Source organism: Martes martes (genome assembly GCF_963455335.1).
Source record: "Martes martes genome assembly, chromosome: 9".
In the NCBI taxonomy this organism is placed as follows: domain Eukaryota; kingdom Metazoa; phylum Chordata; class Mammalia; order Carnivora; family Mustelidae; genus Martes; species Martes martes.
In genome coordinates this window covers 128,342,927-128,368,184 of record NC_137896.1, presented here as the reverse complement: position 1 = coordinate 128,368,184, position 25,258 = coordinate 128,342,927, and the positions used below count along the sequence as shown (strand labels likewise).

Sequence of the window (25,258 nt, the reverse complement as noted above, 5' to 3'; positions counted from 1 at the left end):
CAAGACGTCTACCTGTTGGGACCCGACCTCCCACCGTCTACTCCTCTCCAGGCTCCGGAGCCCCATGGCCATCACTCATGCTTCCACCTCGGGGACTCTGGTCTGTTTTCTCTGCCTGGCACATTCTCTCTGCAGACACCTGTAGGGCTCGTTTGCTTACTTCCTTCAAATCTCTCAAACGTCACCTCATCGGAGAAGGCGCTGTGTAACTGCCCACCTCAGGCTGCACTCCCCTCCACCGTCGGTCTCTCGCACCTCGGTTTATGTCCCTTCTTAGCATGTACAAGTATGAGACGTGTGACGTATTACATATCTGTTTGCTTATTGCCTTTCTCCTTCCATCACAGTGGATGCTCCTTGAAAAGAGACACTTTCATTTGTTCACTGGTTTATCCCCCTCCTTAACATAATGCCTGATGGACCGTAGATGCCCAGCACTTACTGAGTGTTGGAACAGATGGATAAACCAATGAATAAATGAAGACATTCCATCATTTATAAACTATCTTAGCCCAGAACGGCGATATTAAATATTCATGGAGTGGCCATAACTCCATGAATTTCTGAGCCAAATTCTTGGCTCTTTTGTTACTGAAGATGGACATGAGGCTTATAAAGAAGATGCCATTGAGAAGGAAATCATTAAAAGAGACCCGGGGTGGGGCGGCGGGGGGCGTCGTTTATTGACATTATGTCTTGACCAATAATGCTTTACGGGTAGTTGCGTGATTTCTGTACAGTCCTGCTCTCAGTCTCTTTCCCCTCATCTGTTAAATGGACTCCAAGTATCCCCCAAAGTCTCAGGATTTCTGAGGAGGTGCCTGACGGTCAGCAGCGGGAAAAAGGGGTTGGTAAATGGCTGCTCTTTTCTGAGTTAAAATCTAAGTTTTTACGGTTTATTTGAAGAAAAGGTTTTGTGTTTTGAAAGTATTTAAAAACAACTGAATGGTAGGTCTGTAATGTTGCAAGCAGAGTCCATACTCCACTTGCTATAATTAACTCCTGCAGAATGAATAACAAGGGGTTTCTCCTTTACATGGACTGTGGAGTCCACCACGGGTTACTCGACGCCTACCAGGAAGCAGAAGAGATCAGAAAAAAGTGATTCTTATTTTCAGTATCATTTGGGTTTCTTTCTTTTCAAAAACTAACAGCTTGTCAATTTTTAGGACACGAAGTGTATCCTAAGGGAGAGAAAGATCTTTTAAAAAAACTATCAATTAAACCTTCATATGTTTGTTTTTATATCAGTGTGCCAATAAGTTTCCATTTTTAAAATGTATTTGGCTAGGAGTTTCTTTGTATAACACCTTCTTCATGTGTACACAGACTTTTAAAAAGTGCCTTTTTGTCACGAAACATTTCTTCTGAAAATTCATTAACTGTTTCAATTATTAGTAACTTACTTTTCAGAGCATTGAACTCATGTTTAAAATAGAAATATGAAAAATATAGCAGTTTACACAATTACCCATTTTGGGTAGGCACACTTGTACACTCCCTCTCACATCATAAAGGGTTTCAAATGTTTACACTGTTCAGCTCTTAAGAAAGTGATTTTAAATTCTCTACCACTGTAGCTGCAAAAGCCTCACTCTCTGTGAGAGAAGAAAATGTGTGCCTGAAAACGCACTTGAGTATGTGTTTTTTAAAGCCTGAGAAAGAATATGCTTTGCTGGATAATCATTACATACTTTGATATACAAGTGCTAATCTAGAATTTGTGTCTACATATTAAAATATCTAAATTTATCTAAATTCACCAAGATAATATAAGTTTGTCCTGTTCATCATATCCTATAGGGTTTTAAAAATAATTTCAGGTAACCAAAATTTGAAATGAATTTCGGCATAAAAAAAGATAAACATGGGATGCCTGGGTGGCTCAGGCCATGATCCCAGGGTCCTGGGATTGAGTCCTGCATCAGGCACCTTGCTCAGTGGGGAGGCTGCTTCTCCTTCTGCCTCTGCCTGCCGTTCTGCCTGCTTGTGTACTCTGACAAATAAATAAAATCTAAAAAAAAAAAAAAAAAAATCAGTCCAATTTGTTTAAAACAAACAAAAATATAAACATAAATAGATAAACAAAATGGCTCTGACCCTATTTTTCCCTATTCTTTCTCACTAAGCACAATTATAAACTTTGGAAATAATGAAAAAGACAACCAAAGGACTCCTAAAAGCTACCTAGCCTGGGACCACAGGACTGGAGGCACAACACAGGCACAGTGTCTGATATCCCCTCATCCAAGGGAAGGAGGATACTTAGACTCAGAGTTTTCTGACTCCTGACCAAAAATATAAGATAGTCCAGGTAAGATCATTTTTCATCAGAGTTCCAGAGGAAGAGAGAAAGAAGGTAGAGTTCAAAGAGTGTTTCAAGAAATAACATTTTAAAGCTTCCCAAATTCGGTGGATGATAGTAACATACAGATTCAAGAAGCTGAGAAAGCCCCAAACAGCGTAAATTCAAAGAAATCTGCACCCAGACACATCATAATTAAAGATCTGAAAACTCAAGACAAAGAAAAAAAATCTTGAAAGAGGCCAGAAAGAAAACAATACATTCCCTATAGAGAGAAGAGTGATTTTAGTAACAGGTTATTGTTTATCTGAAAGTACAGAAGCCAGAAAAAAAGTGGCAGAATATTTTTCAAGTGTTAAAAGAACTGTCAACTATAAATTCTATATACAGTAAAACTAACCTTTAGGATAAAAAGGGGTAACGAGGGATGCCTGGGTGGCTTAGTTGGTTAAGCCGCTGCCTTCGGCCTGGGTCATGATTCTAGTGTCCCGGGATCGAGTCCCATATCAGGCTCCTTGCTCGGCAGGGAGCCTGCTGCTCCCTCTGCCTGTGCTTGCTCTCTCTCTAATAAATAAATAAAATCTTAAAAAAAAGGGGGGGGGGTAATGAAAACATTCTCAGGTAAGGAAAACTAAAAGATAATCTGTCACGAACAGCCTTCATCTTAAAGACTGGCTAAAGAAACTTCTTCAAACAGAAAGGACATGGGTTTTGGCCCAATATATTTTCGTATCACAACTAGTAACGTTACTCATTCACGGTTACAAAAATTAATCCTAAATTGAAGAAAATCAGGATGTTATAAATCTGGCAAATAATCTGCAAAGAAATTAAAGAGGGGAGTATTGTTTTGAGTCAATAAAAGTGAAAGCCATGGGTCTCAAAGGCTTACAGAAGGTGCAGAAGCATCAGATCGATATTAATACCATGAGAATTTAAATTCCCCAAAACATCTGAAAACAAGGTGCAGGCTGAACGCGAACGCAGACCGAGGAAAGAATCAGATTTTCTCTTTTCCAGAAAGTATCACAGTTCTTATTAAAATACAGACTGCTAGGACACTCTAAGGCAAGTGTGAGGCGTACAGAGACCTGAACCATGTGCCTTAACAGCTACAAGAGGAAGTGACCACAGAACACAGTTTAGCGTCGAGGATAACTGAACGGCAGGTGGCTAGCAAGCGCTTCAACGTACCCCCCCAAGGAGACCGTAAAATAATGATAAAGAGCACTTTGATCAAATACACAGCTTTCAAAACAGTGCTGATAAAGTCAGAGTAACAGGGAAAGACATTATACTATGGAGACATTACTGGACCTTTCTGAGGCTTAACTGCCTCTTCTGTAAGACGAAGATAACACACATCACGTGATAGTTGTGATTATTAAATAAGAGAATGTGGCTAAGGGAGCTAGTCTAGTGACTGGCAGACGGGAGGACGAAGTAAGTGACAGGGATTCTTTATGTGGCAGCCACATATAAAAAAGCAGAGAGCTAGATGTGTGCTGTGAGTTCTTCTAATAAGAATCAGGTCTATAGATTAGACAGGACAGAAAAAGCATATGGAGAAATGTGGCTGTTTTAGGATAATGGGATCATGGGTTAATGTGCATCTCTTGTTAAAATCTCATTTATTTGTACAAGACAGGATTTGGAATGGCTCCACAGTATGCCTGCTAGAGATGAGTGAAAATAATCAGCCATTTCGTACAAGTTCATCTCCTAAGTTTTGTGTGATTCTACCCTTTTCTCCTGTGAAAGAGAAAGTCATCTATGCCGCTGTCTCCTTCCCAGTCCATGGGGGCAGTGGTGGGAGGGGATCGGTTAGTGATGACCCCACACAGACACTTCTAACTAAACATCATAGGATTTTAAAGGGCAAATTCAAGTGTGACTCAAACATGAAGATATCTCTTCCCCTTTTGTCTCTGGAAGCGATGCTTCTGTCCTCACTGAATTAGGTGGCTTTAGCCCTTGCTGTAAGTCCATTTGTCAAGTTGATGCAGCCTCCTTATCGGAGAATCACTGTCCTTGAGAAAGCGGACAGAGTCACCTATTCTCCGACGAAAACAGCTTTGCCCTGAAATGTCTCTGTGGCCGCTGAGCGTGAACGTGGCCTCCCTAAACCGAGGCCTCGTCCTGAAATCTGCATCTTCCCAGAGCACCGACACTGAGGCTTGTTTTCCTTCAGATATTTGTGAATATGAAATAGATATTAATGCCCATCAACACACTTCATGAATGGAAAATAATTACCATCAGGTAGAGGATCATTCTCGATGTAGTAATATTAATCACCATAGTCCTACCTTCACGGGAGTTGATGAGCTGTTACACTGCCTCTATGATTTATGCAATTTGGGGGGTAAACCTGAAATTCTTTCCAAACAAAAAGTCAAAAGTAAAAAACAGAGAAGGCATCTCCAGCTGCTTCACAGCCTCACCACTGCCAACATCCAAACGTTGAAATGCTTCCTGCCTCTTCTGTCGTCCTTCGACTTGTCTCGCTAATCCTTAAAAGGAACGCAGAGACAGCACTGCTCACGGAGAGGTTAGCACGACCGGCGTGGCTGCTGAGGTTCTCACGCCTCTGGGCGCAAGGCCCTGGCCTGGATGTGATTCTCCTGCTACAGAGAGCCCAAGTGGGTCCCGAGCTGACCTGATCCTAAGAGGAGAGCCCTGGGGTGGAGCAGTCACCCAGTGACACATACTAAACCCAAGTGTGCGTCCCAGAAAGCGGTCCTTGTGGCCTAGGACGTGGCTGTGAAGAAAGTCTGCCCAGTGAAGGGGGTAAGCGGAGCCTCCTATCTCAGCACACAGACCCCGAGCCCCAGAAGTGCTGTTTAGGTGTAAAACACAGCCCTGAACTTAGTGTCCTTCTCAACAGAACGAGTCTGTCCTCTGCTTTTCCCTAGTGCCACTTTGTCCTTAGCAACTTAGGCAAACATCAGAGGGACCCCAAATAGGTGTTTCTTGTTCCCGCCACATCTAAACAGTCCCCCAGGCCCCTGGCAGTGACCCCTTCAGCTTTCTTTACCCTCTTCTATCTTCACAGCTGGTACCAAGTTCAAGGCCAAATTCAGGCCACTTGACCACTGCCACTGACCGGCTCCGCTCCTGCCCACTATTCACGCCGAGGTCAGAGAGCTTCTCCTAAAACATATCTGATCACATTGCTTCTCAGGCATCCCTCTCCCAGGGGGGCTTAGCACCGTCAAGGTGAAACCCATGCAGGACACTGGAAGTAGTCTGGCCTGTTCCAGTCTCATCTCTTGCCTTCACTCAAGGCTCACCTCCTGGGAGCAGGCTTTCCTCACTGCCTTCAGACACAGATGGCTGCGTGCCCTCCCTTGAACCCTATGCACTGTGTAGCCATCTCTGTAGCATCTACAGTCTTCGGAGAATTTGCTTCTTTGCTTCTGTATCTATGTGCTCCACTGGATCGGAGTCCCCACACCAGCAGGGCCCATTTACCTGGACTGAAGCTAGAGATTTACATGCACTATCCCATAGTGATGTCTCCAAGGTCAAGGAGCGAGCAAGTGGTAAATAACAGTGGGATGTGAATGCAGTTCTGTGTGACAAGCCCAAACACTTCACTGTTAATGGCCTGGTCTCTTCGTCTAGCCCCAGAGTACAGCGCGGTGAACAATGCATAACCTGTGCTTGGAGACTCCTTCGTGAACAGTTCACCTACAGCTCTTACTAGGCACGCCGTTCTTCAGAACGTTCTGGGCAGCAGCGAACACGCACAGTGCTCTATATGGAGACAGTGAAAAAAGCTAAGAGATGAAGCGGTGCTTTCTGTTTCCTGAATCAAACTCCTCATTCCTCACGCCCAGTCATAGTCGATCCAGGCAACGGCACAGCAGAGAGAGGAGAAGGTGAGCAGAGCACGCTCTACGTAGTTCAAGGCTACCCAAACGTTAGTGCTGAGTATCTTTCCCTGGCAGGTGGGAAGGAGTGCGGTATGGGGCCAAGAACACAGTCTTTGGGATCAGACGGGATTTGAACTCCAGTCCTATCGCTCACAAGCTGGGCAACCTCAACAGGTTACGTGACCTCATCTCAACCAGAGAATGGTAACGACTTAGCAAGGCTGTTCTAAAGATTACATGCGGTAAACGTGTACTTCATACCCAATCCATGGTCCCCTCTTCCCCCCATGATAACTAGGACAAGAGCAAATATCTTTAAAGGGAAAAAACCCTTATTCCTACAAGAGGGGCCTTCGAAGGTTTCCGAATATTTGCAGAATCCGGTAACACAGATGCTCTCTCAATTTTAATATATTTTAGGAGAAAAGCACATCAAGCTCTATTAGAACATTTCAGACCTCCTGCTTACGTCTGGACAAACACGCTTGCTTGTGACTCATTTGCTTCCATTTGAGAAGCAATTGGCTGGTCAGAAATCACTGTCAGCAGAGTACAGCAAATTAGTACAAAACAGCCACAACAACCTAAAAGCACCAGGCCACTCCGCAAGGAAAGCTCTTCATTAGTCCAAGCAAATCATTTTTGCTTGCATATAAGGAGGAAGCAGCATGGTCTAATTCTTCCCCATCGTGGCAAGAACAGCAAATTGAAACTCAGGGGTCCTGGCCTTGCCATTTGAAAGGTGACCTTAGATGAGTTTTTAAAAGATTTAATATTCATTTATTCAACAACTATTTACTGAGAGTATCTGTATGCTCCCTGTTTTCATGTTATTTATATTCTAATGGAAGAAGAAAGACCTCATATAATGGACAGAAGGACAGGCAGGGAGAATTTAGCAGACAATGATGGTTATAAGAAAATTAAAGACATTATGATATAGATTGTGACTAAGGACCTACTTTAGGATACAGCCACTTTAGAAATGGTGACATTTAAGCTAAAATCAGAAGAAGTAACCTCTTTCTGGACATCGTGTCCTCTTCTATAAAATGTGACTATAGAACTGTCAGGCTTTCGAAAGTCTCCTCTGGTTCTAGGAATCAGTTTCAAGGGTTACTAAAGATATATTATGTGTATGGATAATTTCTATGTGTGGGATATATGTGTGTAGGCATATATATTTTTAACATCAACTATTACCCTATGCTTGATTAAGCAAATCATTTATAGCAGTGAGTCTTAGCTTTGAAGACATTTAAGGTAACAGTAAATTCTTTGTAAGAAACGAAGTCTAGCTTTGCATATTGAACCCGTCGTACAGTTCATTTTCTGAGCTCTGATAAAGAAGTGTGTATTTTGTTAATGTTTTGGCAAATGAAACCAAACTGGCCTCTAATCAGAAGAGTTAAATATGTCCTTGCATGTTTCAAAGTACGCAAAATGCAGGAATTTGTAGTAAGATTAGAAGTTTTCGTAAACTAGGGCACCTGTGGCTCAGTCGGTTACTAGTCCGACTCTTGATCTCAGCTCAGGTCTTGATCTCAGGGCTGTGAGTTCAAGCCCCTCCTCATTGGGCTCCGCGCCCAGTGCTTATTTCCATGCTTAAAAATAATGACAGTAAATCTTCTTAAACTAATTTTTTCCCGTGATCACGTGTAACCACAAATCCGGACGGATTGAAATTTAAAGGGTGCAACTCTAAGCCACATGTCCTATTTTATACAGAAACAGAAAAAACAATAAGGTGAAGGGGTATGTGATTTTTTGAGGAAACATCAGTATTTTGGCCCATATTTTTCATGCACCAGTTAACTAGAAAATTACAAAACCTGAAAAACTCAGATAAATTGTACCAAGGGAATGAACACCATATATTCATCCCTTCCCCACCACACATTCTCTCCCTCCCTTCGCCCCTGCCCTCCACGCCAGGGCACTTTTCTGGAATGGGGAGGAAGGCCTTTCAAGCAGTTGAAAAATGAGGGCCTCTGAATTTTTAATTCTGTTAACTAATCATTAGAAAACTAGAAATTGCTGTCTCTCTGCGAACCAGTGAGGGAGCAGGCTCCACAGACTCGGTGCGGAATTTTGCAGGAGCTGGCTGGTTTCCCAGCAACACATTGATTTGTGGGGCCACTACTTTGGGCACCTTGAGGATAATTAAATATTAAGTCCCTCTTTGATGTATGCAAAGTCTGCCTAAGAGGATTACCAGCCACAGCAAAGGTAGCAGTCCTACATTTTCTGGTAATTGAACATTGCAATATCATTATCTATTCTTATCTTTGCTCGGTAAGAATCTGCCTCTACCCTGAATATTACCTTTGAGAATGAAGAAAGGGATAGGGAACAGAGAATATGTGAGCCCGTGCAGTCAACATTTTGGGGTCTTCTAGGTGTCTGGGATAGAGAGACGAGGAAGAGTTTAGTGTGTGTGTGTGGACGCAATGACAGCGAGCAAACCGCGCTCTCCCTCCTCCAGCCCAAGGTTCCACTTTGCACACCAAGCAGACAAGGCTCACAGTTTTGGAATCTTCTCTAAGGCAGTAAAGGCAACAGAGGAGGGAGGGTGGCCAAGACCTATGCTTACAAAGGATTTGTCCACCAGGCCCTGATCTTTCTACTGCTCTAGTGAAAGGTAAAAACAATAATGGAGATGACCGCCAACGTAAACTCTGGGCACAGTTCTGTAACATTCTAGAAGCTATTTCCACTGTGAAGCGGCAAGTCTTCTGCGTTCATTTTGCATGTAGCAAATGGTTATTTACAGCTATAGGCAGAGTTTCCTGACCAAATTCACGTGCCTTCCGAAACAGATTAGGATCGGCCATGCCAGGCTGACACAGAGTACTTCATTTTTACCGGAGGAGGAGGAGACACTCGCTGACTTAATGTTTTTGGGGAGGAAGACTAGATGAACAGCATAATTCAGCCACGAGGATCGTTTCTGTATTCCCTTTACTAAGTACCTGAAGAAACTCAGCTCGTTAGCTTCCGAGAACAGAGAAACTGCGCTTCTACAAGGACAATGGAAAAGGGGGAGATCGTAAGAAGAGTAAGGGGGCACGAGGTGAATTTTACTTGAGTCAGAGACGTTGGGAGAGGTGTTTTCTAAGGGCTTAAAAAAGCAGTAACATGAGGATCTACACACAGACAGAGGAGGAGAGAAGCCGGGCTGTGCTCAAACAGTCCAGTCAGTTCGGAAACGTATACGGAAAAGGAATCCTAACAAAGGCTAAGCTCCCTTAGATCCTGTTTTTGGAAAAAGTGTCTCTATAAGAAATTGAAATCTCAGAAATACCCAGAAGTCACTGGAATCCTACGAACGTTGGAACTTGTTCTTTGGGTAATAGGAAAGTGAAGGAAAGCTTAAAGAAGAAACAGCAGTTATGCTCTTACTATTTCTGAAGCATTTTGTCCCAAATATCAAAGTGTCTATTCTACTGTTTCAACATGACAGAGAAGACGGGTGTTTTCCCCTTTCCCTGGCCTCCGCATCGTTTTGTAATATTGTTGGAATAGAGACTGGTCATAACATGCAGTGAGGCTCCAACCAGAAAAATCGGCCTCATTATCCCACCCCCGCTCCAGCCTTTAAGGAAGAGGAAACTGAGCACGGTTGAGAACTTGCAAACTGGCGTTTCTGTCAGAAAAGCACCTGAGGGGCGCCTGGGTGGCTCAGTGGGTTAAAGCCTCTGCCTTCGGCTCAGGTCATGATCTCAGGGTCCTGGGATCGAGCCCTGCATCAGGCTCCTACTCTCTCTGCCTGCCTCTCTGCCTACTTGTGATCTCTGTCTGTCAAATAAATAAGTAAAATCTTAAAAAAAGAAAAGAAAAGAAAAGCACTTGAGAGTAGGAGAGTTCTTTGTTTCAGAAGGAGTCATAATCCAAGGTCCCATGTGGCAAAAATAATATGACCTAATTCCGAGCTTACTTACTTCGGAGACGCTACGTGAACCTTCCTGTCGCTAAGACCAGCAAACCTCTAACATCAACCACGCCAGAGACCTGGACAGTAGTTCATCGTCTACCGCATTTGTGTCCACAGACTGCTCTTTAAGAAGACTGTTAGTGACTCTTTTTTTTTTTTAAAGATTTTATTTATTTATTTGACAGACAGATCACAAGTAGGCAGAGAGGCAGGCAGAGAGAGAAGGGAGGAAGCAGGCTCCCTGCTGAGCAGAGAGCCCGATGTGGGGCTCGAGCCCAGGACCCTGAGATCATGACCTGAGCCGAAGGCAGAGGCTTTAACCCACTGAGCCACCCAGGCGCCCCTGTTAGTGATCTCTTCATGTAATTCAAGGCAAAATGTTGAGACTAAATACGCTGGTAAGGTCATGGGGCTTTCGAAAGAGTACTATTCAGAAACCAGTGACTTCTATTTGATGCAATCCATTTCAGCAATTTGGCAAGATTTCAGAACCTCTGATAAGTTCATCTTTTCCACATATCCAATTCTCTAACTCTAAAGATAGAGAATAGTATTTAGCTCTTTCTCTCACATAGGGAAATAAGAATATATAAGAATAATAATTAGGAAGATGTTCTGAGATGAGTCTCAAGATATTCTCACTATCTGATTCATTGTTAGAAGAAGAAATTCATTGTTCTTTCAATGCCGTAATAAGGACATAAATGTTCATTAAAGAGCAAAGCTTTAAAATTAGAAGGTAAATCGAGTTATAGTCAGACTTCCAGGACATCCTCTCACAGAGGAGGTTATATGGGAAGTTGTACTGTATTGGTATATGGTCTACCCTTCAGGCTAATGTACTCAACTGAGAAGACTGATTCTTACATCCTATGTCTTTTAGGACACAACCATTTAGAGTTCAAGCTGAACATCAGAGGCCACCCTATTTCTTTGATTTAGGAATCAGCATTCCCATTTCCTCAATCAACAAGTATCTGAGCTCAGAGTATGGCGCACAGCATACTTAGGGGAATTCAAAGACAATAATACAACCTCCAGGGCTTCTGAGTTTCCACAGTAGTGGGAAGACAAGACTTTAATAGTAATGATAATGATAGTAACAATAATAATACACAATACATAATTAAAGCTCAAATGTGTGGAATTCAAAGTTAAGTGTGAAATGGTCAGGGAAGGTTCCAGAGAGAAGATGGACTGAGCGAAGCCACTTGAAGGATGGGATGGAGAAACTGAGATCTTGTGTGTGTGTGCTACATTATCGCTCTAGGTACAGAAGAGAGAGGAGGGCACCTGCCTGCCTGGGCAGAGTATGAAAAAAATGAATGTAGAGCTAAACTGCACTCTGCGTTTCCATTTCCATCTGCGTTTCTCCAGGGACAGGGAGAGCTGCGGTAATTAACTCGTACTGTGAAGAATCCTGACTACATCCTATGAAGAGAAAAATGACCCACACACGGGAGGTGAACGAGACACCACCTCCAGTGCGTACGCCTCTTCAAACCGATGGAAAACTCCAAACCAGCTTTATTGTGCATATTTAACTCCTAAACAGCCAGACTGAGAACACAGGGGACGGGTGGCATCCCGAACTGATTATTCACTGGCGTGCTGTCCAAAGTAATCAAGAAATAACCTCCGATGATTTTTAACAGAGAAAACATTTGATAACCAGTCGGATGCTCTCTTACCTGTCTCTGGGGCCAAGTGGCTTTGAGAATGGCTTCCGTTCTAAAGAACACAAGGAGCTTGCCATCCTCCTCCGTCAGGTTAAAGGACTGTCCCAAAATCTGCAGCACCTGAATGCGGGGTCTCACAGGCCAGGCGTCATCGGCACAGAAGGGCCGCAGCCACTCCAGCAGGTCCTCGGAGGAAACCAAGTCTTCTCTGAAGGGCAAAATCAAGGGTTAGATAGAAATTCGTTAAGTCTTAAAAAAAAAAAAAAATCCCAGTAACCAAATGCAGCGATTGACCCAAAGCCTTGTTTGTTGGGTGACACTGTTGTTGTTGTTTTTTTTCCTATTAAGATAAATTTAGGTTTTAAATGGCACAAGGCAACCATATGAGGTATTTTTAAAACTATGTAAGATGAATCTAATTTTTAAGCAGTATCACACTGAGTTACATGAAGCAGATGGAAAATAATCAATATATTCTTAGCTACTCTGTGTCTTAGACAAAGTGTAATAAGAAGTATGGTTTATTTCTGTTACTGATACATAGAGAGCCAGGCATCATTCTGAGTTTTATATAATAAACTATTACTAGTTGACAGTAACTATGCAAAGTAGATGTTATAAATTCTATTTTCTTTTAAAATTTTTTTCTAGTTGTAGAGATAACTAACACATAACATTGTGGAAGTTTAATATGCATAACTTAATGATCTGATATACGTATATGTTGTGGAATGGTTACTAATAAGATTAGTTAACACCCATTGCCTGACATCGTTACATTTTTTTCCTTGAGATTAGAATTTTTAAGATCTACTCTCTTCGTAACCTTCAAATAGATAATATTATTAATATTGTTAGCCCTTATGCTGTACATGTAAATTTCTTTTTATAGATGAGGAAATAGGTTTCAAAGAAGGAATATGGTATGTCCACAGATATCCAGAACAGTGCAATACAAGCTCCAAGCCCATGTTCCTTCTACCACTATACTCTGTGATAGAATTTCCATATGGGGTTAGAGCATCAGGCTTCATATTACCCTAAAGATAAAATATGAATGCATGGTTATTAAAAGTACTGTGAAGTCTAAAAAGCTGCAGAGAAAGAAATATTTGTGCAACTTTCTATCTAGCTCTAGAATCTCTTCCCTTGTAATCCCAAATGGGCCATCTCAGGAGAGCAACTGGTTTGATGATGATGTCAATGAATTACTACTGATTACTATTAAGAGGTCTCATACAGATACCTCACTTGCACAAGGCCCTGGGGAGCAGTGATAAAGCCCTGAATCACATAGGTTTTGCTGTAACCACATCCTTATGAGGCTTCCGGCAATAAATCACCTGCACCAAGTCCTAAATTCCATGACCTAACAAGACCACAGGAAATTCTGAAAGATTCGACAATTACCACTGAGTGTTTCTGTTAGTACGAATTCTATAATATACTTGTCAATACAACTTCATGGAAATTCTAATTAAAAAGATAACCCATGGGGCGCCTGGGTGGCTCAGTGGGTTAAAGCCTCTGCCTTCGGCTCAGGTCATGATCCCAGGGTCCTGGGATCGAGCCCATCGGGCTCTCTGCTCAGCAGGAGGCCTGCTTCCTCCTCTCTCTCTGCCTGCCTCTCTGCCTACTTGTGATCTCTGTCTGTCAAATAGATAAATAAAATCTTAAAAAAAAAAGATAATTTATTTTTTGTAGTTCAGAATAAAAGAAATGGTTAAACACCATGGCTAACTGGCTCAAGCATTTTCTCAACCTACGACGTCATTTGTTAGCTTTACCTAGTGTCCTTGCTATGGGTCAAAACTGGCAAACCTGGGGTACAAGAAAAGGAGACCACCACCAGGATTTCCTGGAAATCTATGTGGAAAGTAGGGAGACAATGTCAGGCAGAGGAAAAGTGTTTTGGGGGACTGGGCTGGAACTGTGAACCCTGGCCCCATATAAAAATCATGGATGTCACCATCCCCATTTTATAGTAAAGCAGACATAGGTCCTGTAAGTGGGTCTCCTGGAGTCTGTGAAACAAAGATAACGTACATGAAGTACTTCGCCACAGTACACAGCGCAGGGGAAGTTCTTAATAAATAGTCACCATCGTCCGCACAGTGATCATTATGGTATTACCCAAACACCAATTTGTGCTTGATACAGGGATGAAAATCACAGCATTTCCTGCCTTTGAGGAACTGATAATGGCGCAGAAAGATTTTTAAAGTGACTATTATTCAAATTACTAATTATGTAAATATGAATGATCATTTTGGAGAAGCAGTGAGTAGAAGAAGGGAAGGCTTCACAGAGGCTGTGGCATTTGCACAGGACCATAATGGACAAAATGGCATGTACGTAACATGGAAAGGTGGGGAAAAACCATCCAGACAAAGAGGAGAGCAAGAAAAGAACCCAAAGACTTGAAAGGACAGCGTATGTTCAGGGGGTTGCTTAGAGCACAGTCGTCCAGGTGGTAAACAAGGGACGGGCTGAGGTAGGTAAGAGAGGTCTCCTCTCGTGGGTGGCCCAGAGCACGCGCCAAAGGCTGCGAAGGCAGCTTCACGCTTGGAAAGCTCAGGCTTGGCAGCTGTCAGGCCCAGACTCAGCTCCCAGACTGACCTCTCCCTGACGTTGTGACACCGACCAAGAAGCCACTTCATGGTTCTGAGCCCCAGTCCCTCATTTGTAAATTGGAGATGGATACCACTCCCTTACCCATGAAGCTTTTGAGAACGAAACAAACACGTAAGCGATCAATTTAAAGCACATAATACATCAAGAGATAACTAAGTGCTTCAATTAGGGGCAACCATTATCATCGAGGACCTTTGGTCTTAACTTTGTATGGAATGAGAACAATGGGGGATTTCTGAGTACTGAAAAGTCATAATCATGTTAAGTGATCAGAGAAGTGTATAGGCTGGGGCAGGCTCAGGCCCTTTTGGGTGAAGCCTGCAGGGATCCAATTAGGTACATTGAAGAGGAGCTTAAAGCACATTTTTGGCCTGGAGTCCGAAGCAATTTCACATAAAATGAAGCTGATTTTTTTGACCCTGCCACCCTCGTGCCTAATGGGGAGCAGGTAGGATGAGCCACAAGAAGAAGCTGGAGTCACGAAGATTGCAGCTGGAAGTATGACAATTACCCAAGACCTGACTATGGTGAACAAGAATGAAAACAGTGACTTATGGAGTTACAAGGAGCTGTGAATTCTACACTTCATCATTACTCTCTTTCAAGCATTCTGTTATCATCTCCAATCTGCAGATGAGGAAACAACCACAGAGAGGTTTAATGTCCAAGGTCACCAAATAAGGAGTGGAGCCAGTATTTGAACTTGGATGATCTTAATGCCTCATCAATTATTACACAGTGCTACCAAACCAAACGGGAGCACATTCCAGAACACAGTGGCAGAAGATTACAATTATTCATATACTGATGAGATATAGAAAGGTTATTATTATGTTTTCCAAGTCATCATATTGAGTTAGATTTCATTGACATTAGAATTTATTGTGCAGTTGGTAATACTTGACATTTTGGGGAAATCTGCTCTAACTTTGGGTTGATCATTTAAACACATAATAAAATTAGGAAAACTCATTCCTAGAACAGAAGTGCTGTGTTCTGGAAGCACCGTGTTCTAGGCAAGCCTCACTGATAGCCGCGTGAATACTGGTGTTCAGTAAGATGACACAGAAGTGAAAGGCAGGTCTGTGGGAAAAGCCACCCAAGGACATTACCTGGATACCATCTCCTAAGATTTTGACTGCAAAATGGCTAAAATTTTCATTTCAGTCTGAGTTTTTAAAATCCATAGTCATGGGGTGCCTGGGTGGCTCAGTGGGTTAAATAAAGGCTCTGCCTTCGGCTCAGGTCAGGATCCCAGGGTCCTGGGATCGAGCCCCGCATCGGGCTCTCTGCTCAGCGGGGAGCCTGCTTCCCCCTCTCTCTATGCCTGCCTCTATGCCTGCCTCTCTGCCTCCTTGTGATCTCTGCCTGTCAAATAAATAAATAAAATCGCTTAAAAATAAATAAATAAATAAATAAATAAAATCCATAGTCACTTTCATGACTCATCAAATATACATGCACACACATATACGGAGACAGAGAAAGAGCAGAAATTTGATAAAATGGCAACAAACTGACAAATCAAGGGGAAGAGTATACAGGTATTCTTTTTTCTATGCTTGCAACTTTCCTGTGGGTTTGAAATTTTTGAAGTAAATAGGTGAGAGATAACCAATTATGACTTTCATAATGTGAAAAAACAGAACAGGAAGAGGGAAAATGATTCCATTTATACAGTATTTTATGAAGGCAAGGAGAGGATTTCATGAGCTTAGGAATAAAAAGAGAACATTATTACTTTATTATAAAAGTTCTATAAATGTTTTTAAACAGATAAAGTTATAGAACAGATCAAAGAAAAAAATCACTCATAGTTTCACTGCAAATAGCCATTTTCCACCTTTTTCTCTCTAATGAGGTTTTTCTGGGGAGGAGGTTATTATACTGCACAGAGTAACTTACTACACTGTTTTTAAAAAAATTAACCACTAAAGGAAACACACATTCACACAATCGGTTTTGGCCCAAGAGATAAGGAGTCCTCTGAAATAGCTCTATTAGCAGAGAAGACCAGCAGCAGCAATAACAACAAAAATGTGCTCACTGAATGATTAATTTGAGAAAAGTGGTGTTCTATAGAACAAGAGGATATTCACAAAAGGAATAGAAGAGAAATGTCAGCCCAACAAAAGCACTTACTGAATCAAAGTAAAAAGACAGATTGTGAGAATATTAATAAGCTAATCCTTGGTAAAAGAATTTTCAGATTCTGTGTGGCATATTCCTACAAAGATAACTCAACCTTGAACTCACATTGTTAAGGTTCACTAAAAAAGATGGTCAATACAAAAGCACTTTATATAATCATGACACGCTACACAAATACAATTATTATTCTTATTTGGGAAAGGGGGAAGGAAAAGACTGCATTCCAACAAAAAAACACAGACCACTGTGATTTCGTATAAACATAAATGTCATAGAATTTGAATGCCTGAAGGGAACAGAAGGTCACTTAGTCATATCTTCTATATGGAAGTTACAAACTGGCAGCCGAAGTTTTGTGTTGGTTTGTATGGTACATGCCAATGTTTCAAAATTTAAAATTTTTACAGGAAATCAAGATTTTTCCAGCTCCTCTATTTCCTCCCCCAGTTTTACTGAGATGGAACTGACATATGGCACTGTATAAACTGACGGCGTAGAGCATCATGATTTGACTTACATGTACGGTGAAAGGATTCCACAGTAACTTTAGTTAACATCCGTCAGCTCATTTAGATTAAAAAAGAAATGTTTTTCCTTGGATGAAATCTCTTTGCATCTACTCCCTTAACCACCAGGTCCCCTGGAAAGCTGGATGAAAAGGACATGCTAGCCACTGGCCGCTATTTCCTATGGACAAGGCCCACGTGAGCGCTCGTTCCGCTCACCCTCCACCCCCGCCTTCTTCTCTGTAAGCCCTGCCCACCTCGCTCATTCCCGTCACCTGCCTGGCCTCCGTGGGAAATACGTGTGCAAACCCTGATGTGTAAAAGGTTAGGCGAGATGAAGAAGGGAAGCAAGTAAACCTAAGTGAATGAACAGTGAGAGACCCCAATATTCGTGTTCTACGTAGATCCCACAACTCGGGTCATTGATCCACATGCCGCGCACACTTGCTTCACTGCATACAGAGCTGCGGGGAGGAGACCCTCCCCAGTGTAACAGCTTCTATTATTGGCACTCGGCCAGGAATTAGAGAACTGCAAATAAACGAACTCACAACATGCTAATAGCCTTGCCATAGCGGAAAAAGTGTGACTTCCTACAAATAATTAACATAATCAAATTCTATCAAAAGAAAAATTCCTACAAAGGAAATAATTTTGATATATACACAATTCCAATCTCAAGTCTGAACTTTTTGGCAAACACGAATAACCAACCTCTCGTGGCTGTTCCCAAACGTATGCTGACCCAGAATCTCTTCCCGAGGTTCGTTTATCAGTAAGAGCCTGGGCCCATCTTGCTAAAATGAGGCAAAAATGACAGCTATGAAGTCCTCAGTATGGCTTGAGGTGGCCCTGAGAAATACTGCAGGACAGTGGACCCGCCAGCCTGACTGGTGACCATGGCTGTCAGCAGGGCTCAGGACAACAGCACACAATGCTCGTGCACTGTGGGTACCTAGGCGACGGCTGATGATTTATTTTGCCCCACAGAGCATGAAGACTAAGAAGAAATCAGATTCAATTTGCTTTGGTGGGCTTTCTTTCCTTTTTTTTTTTTTTTTTTTTTAAATTTTCCGAACTCTAAAAATACTGTGAAATCCCCAGGTAATACCAAAGAGCTCAATGAAGTCTGAAAGATCTGACACTGTTCAATATCCAGGAAGCCCTCCGACAGCTGAAGCCGGACTGTGATTAAGTAGCAATTTACACAAATAAACAACTTCTAAAATACTCAATAGTTTTGAAGGAAATCTTTCTTCCTTTTTGAATAGTGCACAGAGGAATTCTGCATTAATTGTCTGTTCTCTGAGTGGATTTATTTCTGCACATCCTTTTGAGAATCACTAATGTCCTGGTTCACACGGGTTGCTCATTCTTGTTAAGAAGCTGTCTAAAGGTAGAGGAGGGTGGGAGGTGGAGGGGAGGACGCAGGGGTAGAGGAGGAAAAGAGGCCCAGACAGAGGGAAGGAGATGCAAAAAGTGGGAAAAAGGGGGGCAAGTGATGCCAAGACCTTGCTCCTTCAAGTTCAGTCCGAGGACGAAACAGCACTTGGGAGCTGATAACACAGGCAGAATTTCAGGCCCTACCCAGACCTACTCGAGTAAAATCTGTATCTTAAGAAGACCCCCAGGCAATCCCTGCGCACAGTGGCGTCTGAGAAGTCCTGTCCGTTGCGGGCTCTTTAAAGTTGGAAGCAGGTGAGATCTGATGAGAGGAACTTCTGGGCATGTCCTTACCTGGGTGAGCCCGGACACACGACCAAACCTGTCTGAGCGTCATGTCCTAATCTGAAATGAGGGCAATAACAACCCCATAAGGGCATTGTTGTGAGGATTAAGTGGGTTCCCGAAAAGCCACTTTGAAGATCTCAGCACTGAGTCATCGACGTTCATTACTTTTTTGTTTTTAAATGCATGATGATCTTTTCTTAGTTCTAGGTTTAACAAATATAATGTTCTAGAAAATCGTTTTAGCTATTGAATGTTTTTAAGCCCATTTTTCTTAAGCAATCTAATCAACTAGTTCTTAACCCAACCAGGAAATTTATAGTCTTAAAATATGTTACAGACATACATAAAACATGAGCGAAAGTGCACTTATAAAATTCAATGTATGTGCCTGAGCCTCTCAATAATTAATTACCTTAATCTTATCTTTAATTGTAGATGCTACAAAAGACTTTTTGACACTATTTCAAATCCTTACAATACTTAGCCCTGATGTCCAGAGGCAAGAATTGGTTCAGCTGGAAAGGAAGTCTGTCTGTCCAGACACACCCCTGGTGGCCTGTCTGGGTGCCGTGGTTGCGTGAGGCCGACATTTACCACAGGCGGAAGACGAGGGACACGGGGCTTTGTGAATGAAGCAGAAGCTGTAGTTCAAAGGTGCATCAGACTTGTACCAGTATAAAAGGTCAAAGGAGGACATGCTGCTGATGATATAAGTTGTCTAAAAATTAGCCACAAAACCAAACACTTGGCGATAGCCATGAATACACACATGCAAATTCTGACCTTTCCGTGCAGTCTACCTGCCAGGAACGCTGTGGGTTGGTGTGGGCCTGGCCTCAGAGCACGTGAAGATGTGAGAGCGGAGAGCGTGCACGAAGAGAGGGGATTCACTCTGCAAACAGATGCCAGACAGGGCAGTGCATGGTCAAGTTTCAGGGCGAGGACTGAGGGAGGCAGGGTATGGCCTGAGGGCGAGGGGGACACACAGGCCTGGCCTGGCCTCCTGGGCGTGAGGCGGCCATATCAGGCCACGTAATGAGTGACCGAGAGGGTTACCCTCGGTAACCCTAACCCTCCCCGAGAGGGAGCTACCCAGAAAGGAAAGTGGCTCCCCTATGAGATCTGCCAGGCAGAGTTTGGGGAAGAGAAATCGAAGCCAAGGATTTAGGCTTAACTGTGTGGATTCAAAAAACAGTTGCCAGAAATGAAAGTTATGACTTCACTTTTCTTCCTTCATTATTTTTTTAAGCAAAAAAAAAAAAAAAAAAAAATGTTCAGTGAAGTTTTCCTGTTAAGAAGACTTCGTTATGCTGTGTCACTGGAATGAAAAGTAAGATCTTGCTCTGTTTCTCCATTTCCCAATGTCTTCCTCTTTGGAAATCAAAGCTTAAAAAAAAAAGGAGTCTGTATGCAAGAAACCCAAGTTGGATTCCCCTTTGTTTTCTGGCTGGAAATTCACTAAGAAGAATACTGCCTTCTAATCTTTTAGCCATGTCCCCACAGGAGGGGGCTTACTGCCAGTTCAGATCGTGTCATCCCGCGGCTGGACAGCACTCACCGGGCGAGGCAGAGGCTGGACCAGAACGGAGATGCCGGACGCACCGCCGGAGCGGGGGCAGAGGGTTCCCCACGCAGCGTCTCCGCCTGCTCCCTCCCTGCTGCACGCGCAGGGGCGCAGGCCGCCTCCTCCGCCTGGGGTCCCATTCCACGGCTCCTCCTCCTCCCTGACTCCCATTTCATGGACCAGGACCAATGTCGCCCCTTGGGTATCCTGCCCTGACTTCCCCAGACCGAATAAACCGTCCCGTCCACCTTGCTCCCTGCACAGCACTCGCTCCCTGTCCTATGGCAACTAGAGCTCCGGGAAGGCTCATCTCCCCGCGAGCCTCTGAGCGTCTCAGCGGCGACACTGTTTCCTCCCCGTATCTAACTCCTCGTGACGCAGCACAGGGGTATGACACGCAGTGAACACAAAGATCATTTCATTCCACTTTCAAATAAGAGGTGTAAAACAGCTTCGTTATACTTCGAGACCCCAAAGCCAAGGGGTTTAGAACAACAGAGAAGGCTGAGTGCGTAGAGGGCTGACGGCAATGCTTTCCCAGATTCGCCTATACGGCTTCGGCTTATCCTCTTTTCCTCCACTCAAGCCTCAGGCACGAAGCAAAACATGGAAATGCCCTGTACAGGCATCAGAGTGCTAAATTAGGACTGAGAGCCTGGCCAGGATCCTGGATCCATTCCCCCGACCTATGACCCGGGGCAAGGCCTCCTGGAAAATGGCAACAACACACGCAACCATCAGAAATAATCATGAGGAAATCTACAAAAACAAATGGGAAGAATTACAGTAGCAAGTAAATAAAAATAGAATATGAATTTTGGTTGAAGCTATATAAAAACATGTGTACCTGCACTATAACTAAAGGTAATATGCAAATGAAAACAAGTACATTACTGAATGAACTATGAAGTGTTTCTACAAATATTTCTTCATTACTATTATATCATATTTCCTATTAAAAAAAAGGGTTGCCTGGCTGGCTCAGTTGGTAGAGCAGGTGACTCTTCATCTTGGGTTCATGAGTTCAAGTCCTACATTGGTGTAGAGATTATTTGAAAAAAATACAATAAAATAAGAAAACTGGGTCAAGGCCTTACAGGAACGACATGGACATCAGACACATGAAAGATGTCATAAACTTTGGCAAGTAGGTAACCACAACTTGTGGTTGCTGTTCTTCCTGTCACTATTACTGCACCTGAATGAAAAATTCTTTCTAAAAATGACATTAGACTACAACAGCCAAACTATGGAAAGAACCCAGATGTCCATCGACAGATGAATGGATAAAGAAGATGTGGTATAATATATACAATGGAATATTATGCAGCCATCTAAAATGAAATCTTGCCATTTGCAAAGATGTGGATGGAACTAGAGGGTATTACGCTGAGTGAAATGAGCCAATCAGAGAAAGACAATTATCATATGATCTCAGTGATATGCAGAATTTAAGAAACAACGCAGAGGATTACAGGGGAAGAGAGGAAGAAATGAAACAAGACAAAACCAGAGGGAGACAACCCATAAGAGACTCTTAATCTTAGGAAACAAACTGAGGGTTGCTGGAGGGGAGGGGGGTGGGGATATGGAGCGGCTGGGTGATGGGCACTGGGAGGGTATGTGTTGTGGTGAGCACAGGGTATTGTGTAAGACTGATGAATCACAGACCTGCACCCCTGAAACAAATAATATATTATATGTTAATTAATTGAATTTAAGTTTTTAAAAATGGCATTAGAGACACACACCTTTCTAGACTTATAATAAAGCCTGTATAGTCATACTCCTGCAGGGGCAAGGCAGACCTAATGGATATAAAGCTTTCAAAACAAAATAATACATATACTCCAGAAAGTTTCCTTCATCAGTCCAGCTAACCTCCTAGAGATGTGAATCTCTTCTCTCCCAAGAAGCTCAAAGCAGATCCCCCTCCCAACTACATGCGGAACGAGGTGGGAGGAGGCCATGCTCTCCCCAGCAAACAAGGCTCTGGGGAGAAGTGGGTATCCCGCTAGAGCTGACGGGGTAAGAGGACAGTTGGAGAAACCATGACTCCAGACACAGACTCCTCAGTTAGGCAGAAAGTCCTCAGCTCTTCCTTCAAAACCGCCTAGAAAGGTTGCTTGGTCTTGTCGGTGTCATGAACAGTGGTATTCAAAGCAGTCCTAAGATTCTGAGGGGTGCCATGAGGTGAGATACACACGGAGAGCTAGGCTTACCCCTTGTCCACACTGGCATGGACGGCTGCCACAACACCTTCCAGGACCCGGAGGGGGTCCCCCGAGCCACCGAGGTCAGCACTGCATCCACTGTGAAGGGAGAGAGACAGAACCAATTCAGAAGAGGGCTCGACCTTGGGGAGCAGCGTGGCGCTCATATCCAGAGGCTCCCAGATGGATTCCGGCAGAGGACGCTACCGGCTCCTAGCCACGCCGGGTGTATGCGGTCTGCGGGTGCTAAAGAGACAGAGATGAAACGTGTTCTGCCCTTGAGGAGCTCCTGGTCTAATACATGTTCCCTTTCCTAGCAAGAAAATAAAATCTACTTGCCTCCTGTCATTTAAAAAACACTCAATGGACATTCAAAGCTATCTTAAAGCGTTAAATATATCATCATCTAAATTCTCCAGATGGACTTAAAAAAAAAAACAAAAAAACCTAGTATTTATGTGGTACTTACCAGGTGCAAGTGCTTTCCATACATTCTACCATTTAGTGCCCAGCAGTCTATGAGAGAGGTACTATTATCATGCCCATTTTACAAATGTGTATGTCTAGGATGCCGCTGAATTTTGAAAAAGCAATAGAAGAAAGAATAATTTAAGTGATAGGATTGAAATCAACTGCTGGATTCAGTTCGTTATGTGCCTTTGTTGTTCTAAGCCTACTCAATTGTACTAACTTTCTAGAAGGTAAATGTTATGGATGCCATCAATAGCAATTTCTTTTCCTTTGAAAAGGAGGTGGCTGAAGTTCTGAAGCTCCCTTGGCTCCCACTGCAGAAAGATTTAATTCACATTTATTGAATGGCTTCTGTGTGCTCAGCGTAACATTTATAAGCGAAGAGCTGTCTTTACAAATGGAACTGGGCACGGGGAAAGAGAGAGAAATATAATTTATGTCAGGATTTTATGACTGTAAAATATCACATCATATTTTAATTATTCATGACAATGTGTAATTTTTTAGGAAATAAACTAAATTCGTCAAAGCACTAAGCTTTCAAAATGTTTGTTTTTGGGAGGCTCATCTAAATCTTGATTGAAGAAACAATCAGAAGATAGCTATGGATCCAAAGATGCAAAATACGGCACCCAGTGTCTGTCGTTGCCCAAGGGAGGCAAGCAGGAGCCTCTCCCAGTCGCCACCACCACCAAAACACAATAAACTAATAATAGAACAAAGTTTTATTAATTTGACGTTTTTTATTTCTTAAAAAATGTTATGATATTTTATTTCTCTGTCTCTGTCTCTCTCTCTCTCTCAAATTACCAGATAGCGCAGATCATTAAGGTGAAAACTGTATGAGGCTGGGGTAATTAAACTGATAAAGGCTCATTTGATTTCAGTTCGGCTGTGGAAAACTGACATGCATTTAATCAAAAAGTTCCTCAAGAGCAATGCAGAATTACAAAGAAGGCTTAAAAGGAGAATACATTAAACACAACCAAATCTTTCAGCCTAATTGCATTATTCACAGAAAGCACTTCATGCCTCATTCTCTGCCAAGTTTAACCTTCCCTCTTCCCCAGCCCTCCCGGATGCGATCCCAGGAAGTCACGGGCACACTGACACAGCCAGGGCTTCGCAACTGCTGGTTTCATGCCATTAACTGCAGGTGAATAAAACTCGGAGACACTTAGCAGATGTCTAACTCCTTCAGTCTGTGGTGAGCCGTGCCTTGTCTACGTCAAGGGGAGCTTCCGGGAACCATTTTGCAGCCTCTACAAAGCAAGAGGCAAGAGGCCAACATCCACCTGGGTTCCCAAGATGGCCTGACATTCTGCTACCTCCTGCATGGGCCATGTTGGCCTTTCCCTATTTCAAGAATTAGCTGGGGCTGGAGGAGAAGTGGGGTGAGCCAGAAGTTCATTTTAGGACGCGTTACACACAACGCCAGTGGTGAAGCATTTTCACAGTTCTCCGTTCTCAAGATCTCTTAAGACCCAAGAGTCTGAGAGATCTCACAATCATCTCTCGCTTTTATAAAGTACTTCATTGTTTATAAAATGCTTCTACACACATGGAATTTCTTCTTCGTTACTGTGAAATGAGCACTACTCCTGGCAAAGCATCACCCCTGTAGCTTACCTCAACACGGACACGATCTTCCCTACTGCGCTCTGCACCACGTCCTTGGGCGAGATGTCCAGAGGGCCCACGGCCACCTGCAGCAGCTGCTCAATCATTCTGAGAGGCAGACCGTCTAGACACATGGCCACAGCCTGTTCATGAACTTTCCCTCTCTCTGACCGGGACAGGTCATAGAGGTCGCCATACTTGCGCAGCACTTCCTGCAAAGACATGGCATGCGACGCCTGAGAATCAAACAGGAGCCCAGTGGGTCTACAACAGCAGTAAAAGCACATTCAGAAGATTCTCCAACCCGCACTGAAGAACAGGCAGTGGTTAGTAAGAACCTGGGCTCGAGGGACACCAGGCTTGAGGACAGATCCTTGCTTCAGCCTGTAGTGTAGTCTGTAGTCTGTGGGCCTTCCGTGGCTGCGAAATGAAGGTAAGGACAGAGATTCTTGCGACTACGGGTATTGTGAACATTAAATGAGAGAATACAGAAGTCAGGCCTCCAGCACAACGTCAGGCCCAAAGTAAAGCTCATGAAGTGTACGTTTCTCTGCCATTGTGACCAGGCTACA

General features: G+C 43.1%; 1 protein-coding gene across 1 annotated transcript in view; it reads right to left on the bottom strand.

Moving 5' to 3' along the window:
• Nucleotides 1–25,258, bottom strand: part of NBAS (NBAS subunit of NRZ tethering complex) — a 319,994-nt gene that overhangs the window by 26,320 nt on the left and 268,416 nt on the right. Inside the window, exons 46-48 of the mRNA XM_080813961.1 lie at nt 24,696–24,898; nt 22,605–22,694; nt 11,809–12,004 (exon numbers count right to left, since the gene is read on the bottom strand). Coding sequence (XP_080670087.1) covers nt 11,809–12,004; nt 22,605–22,694; nt 24,696–24,898 — 489 coding nt within the window. The remainder of the gene's footprint in view (nt 1–11,808; nt 12,005–22,604; nt 22,695–24,695; nt 24,899–25,258) is intronic.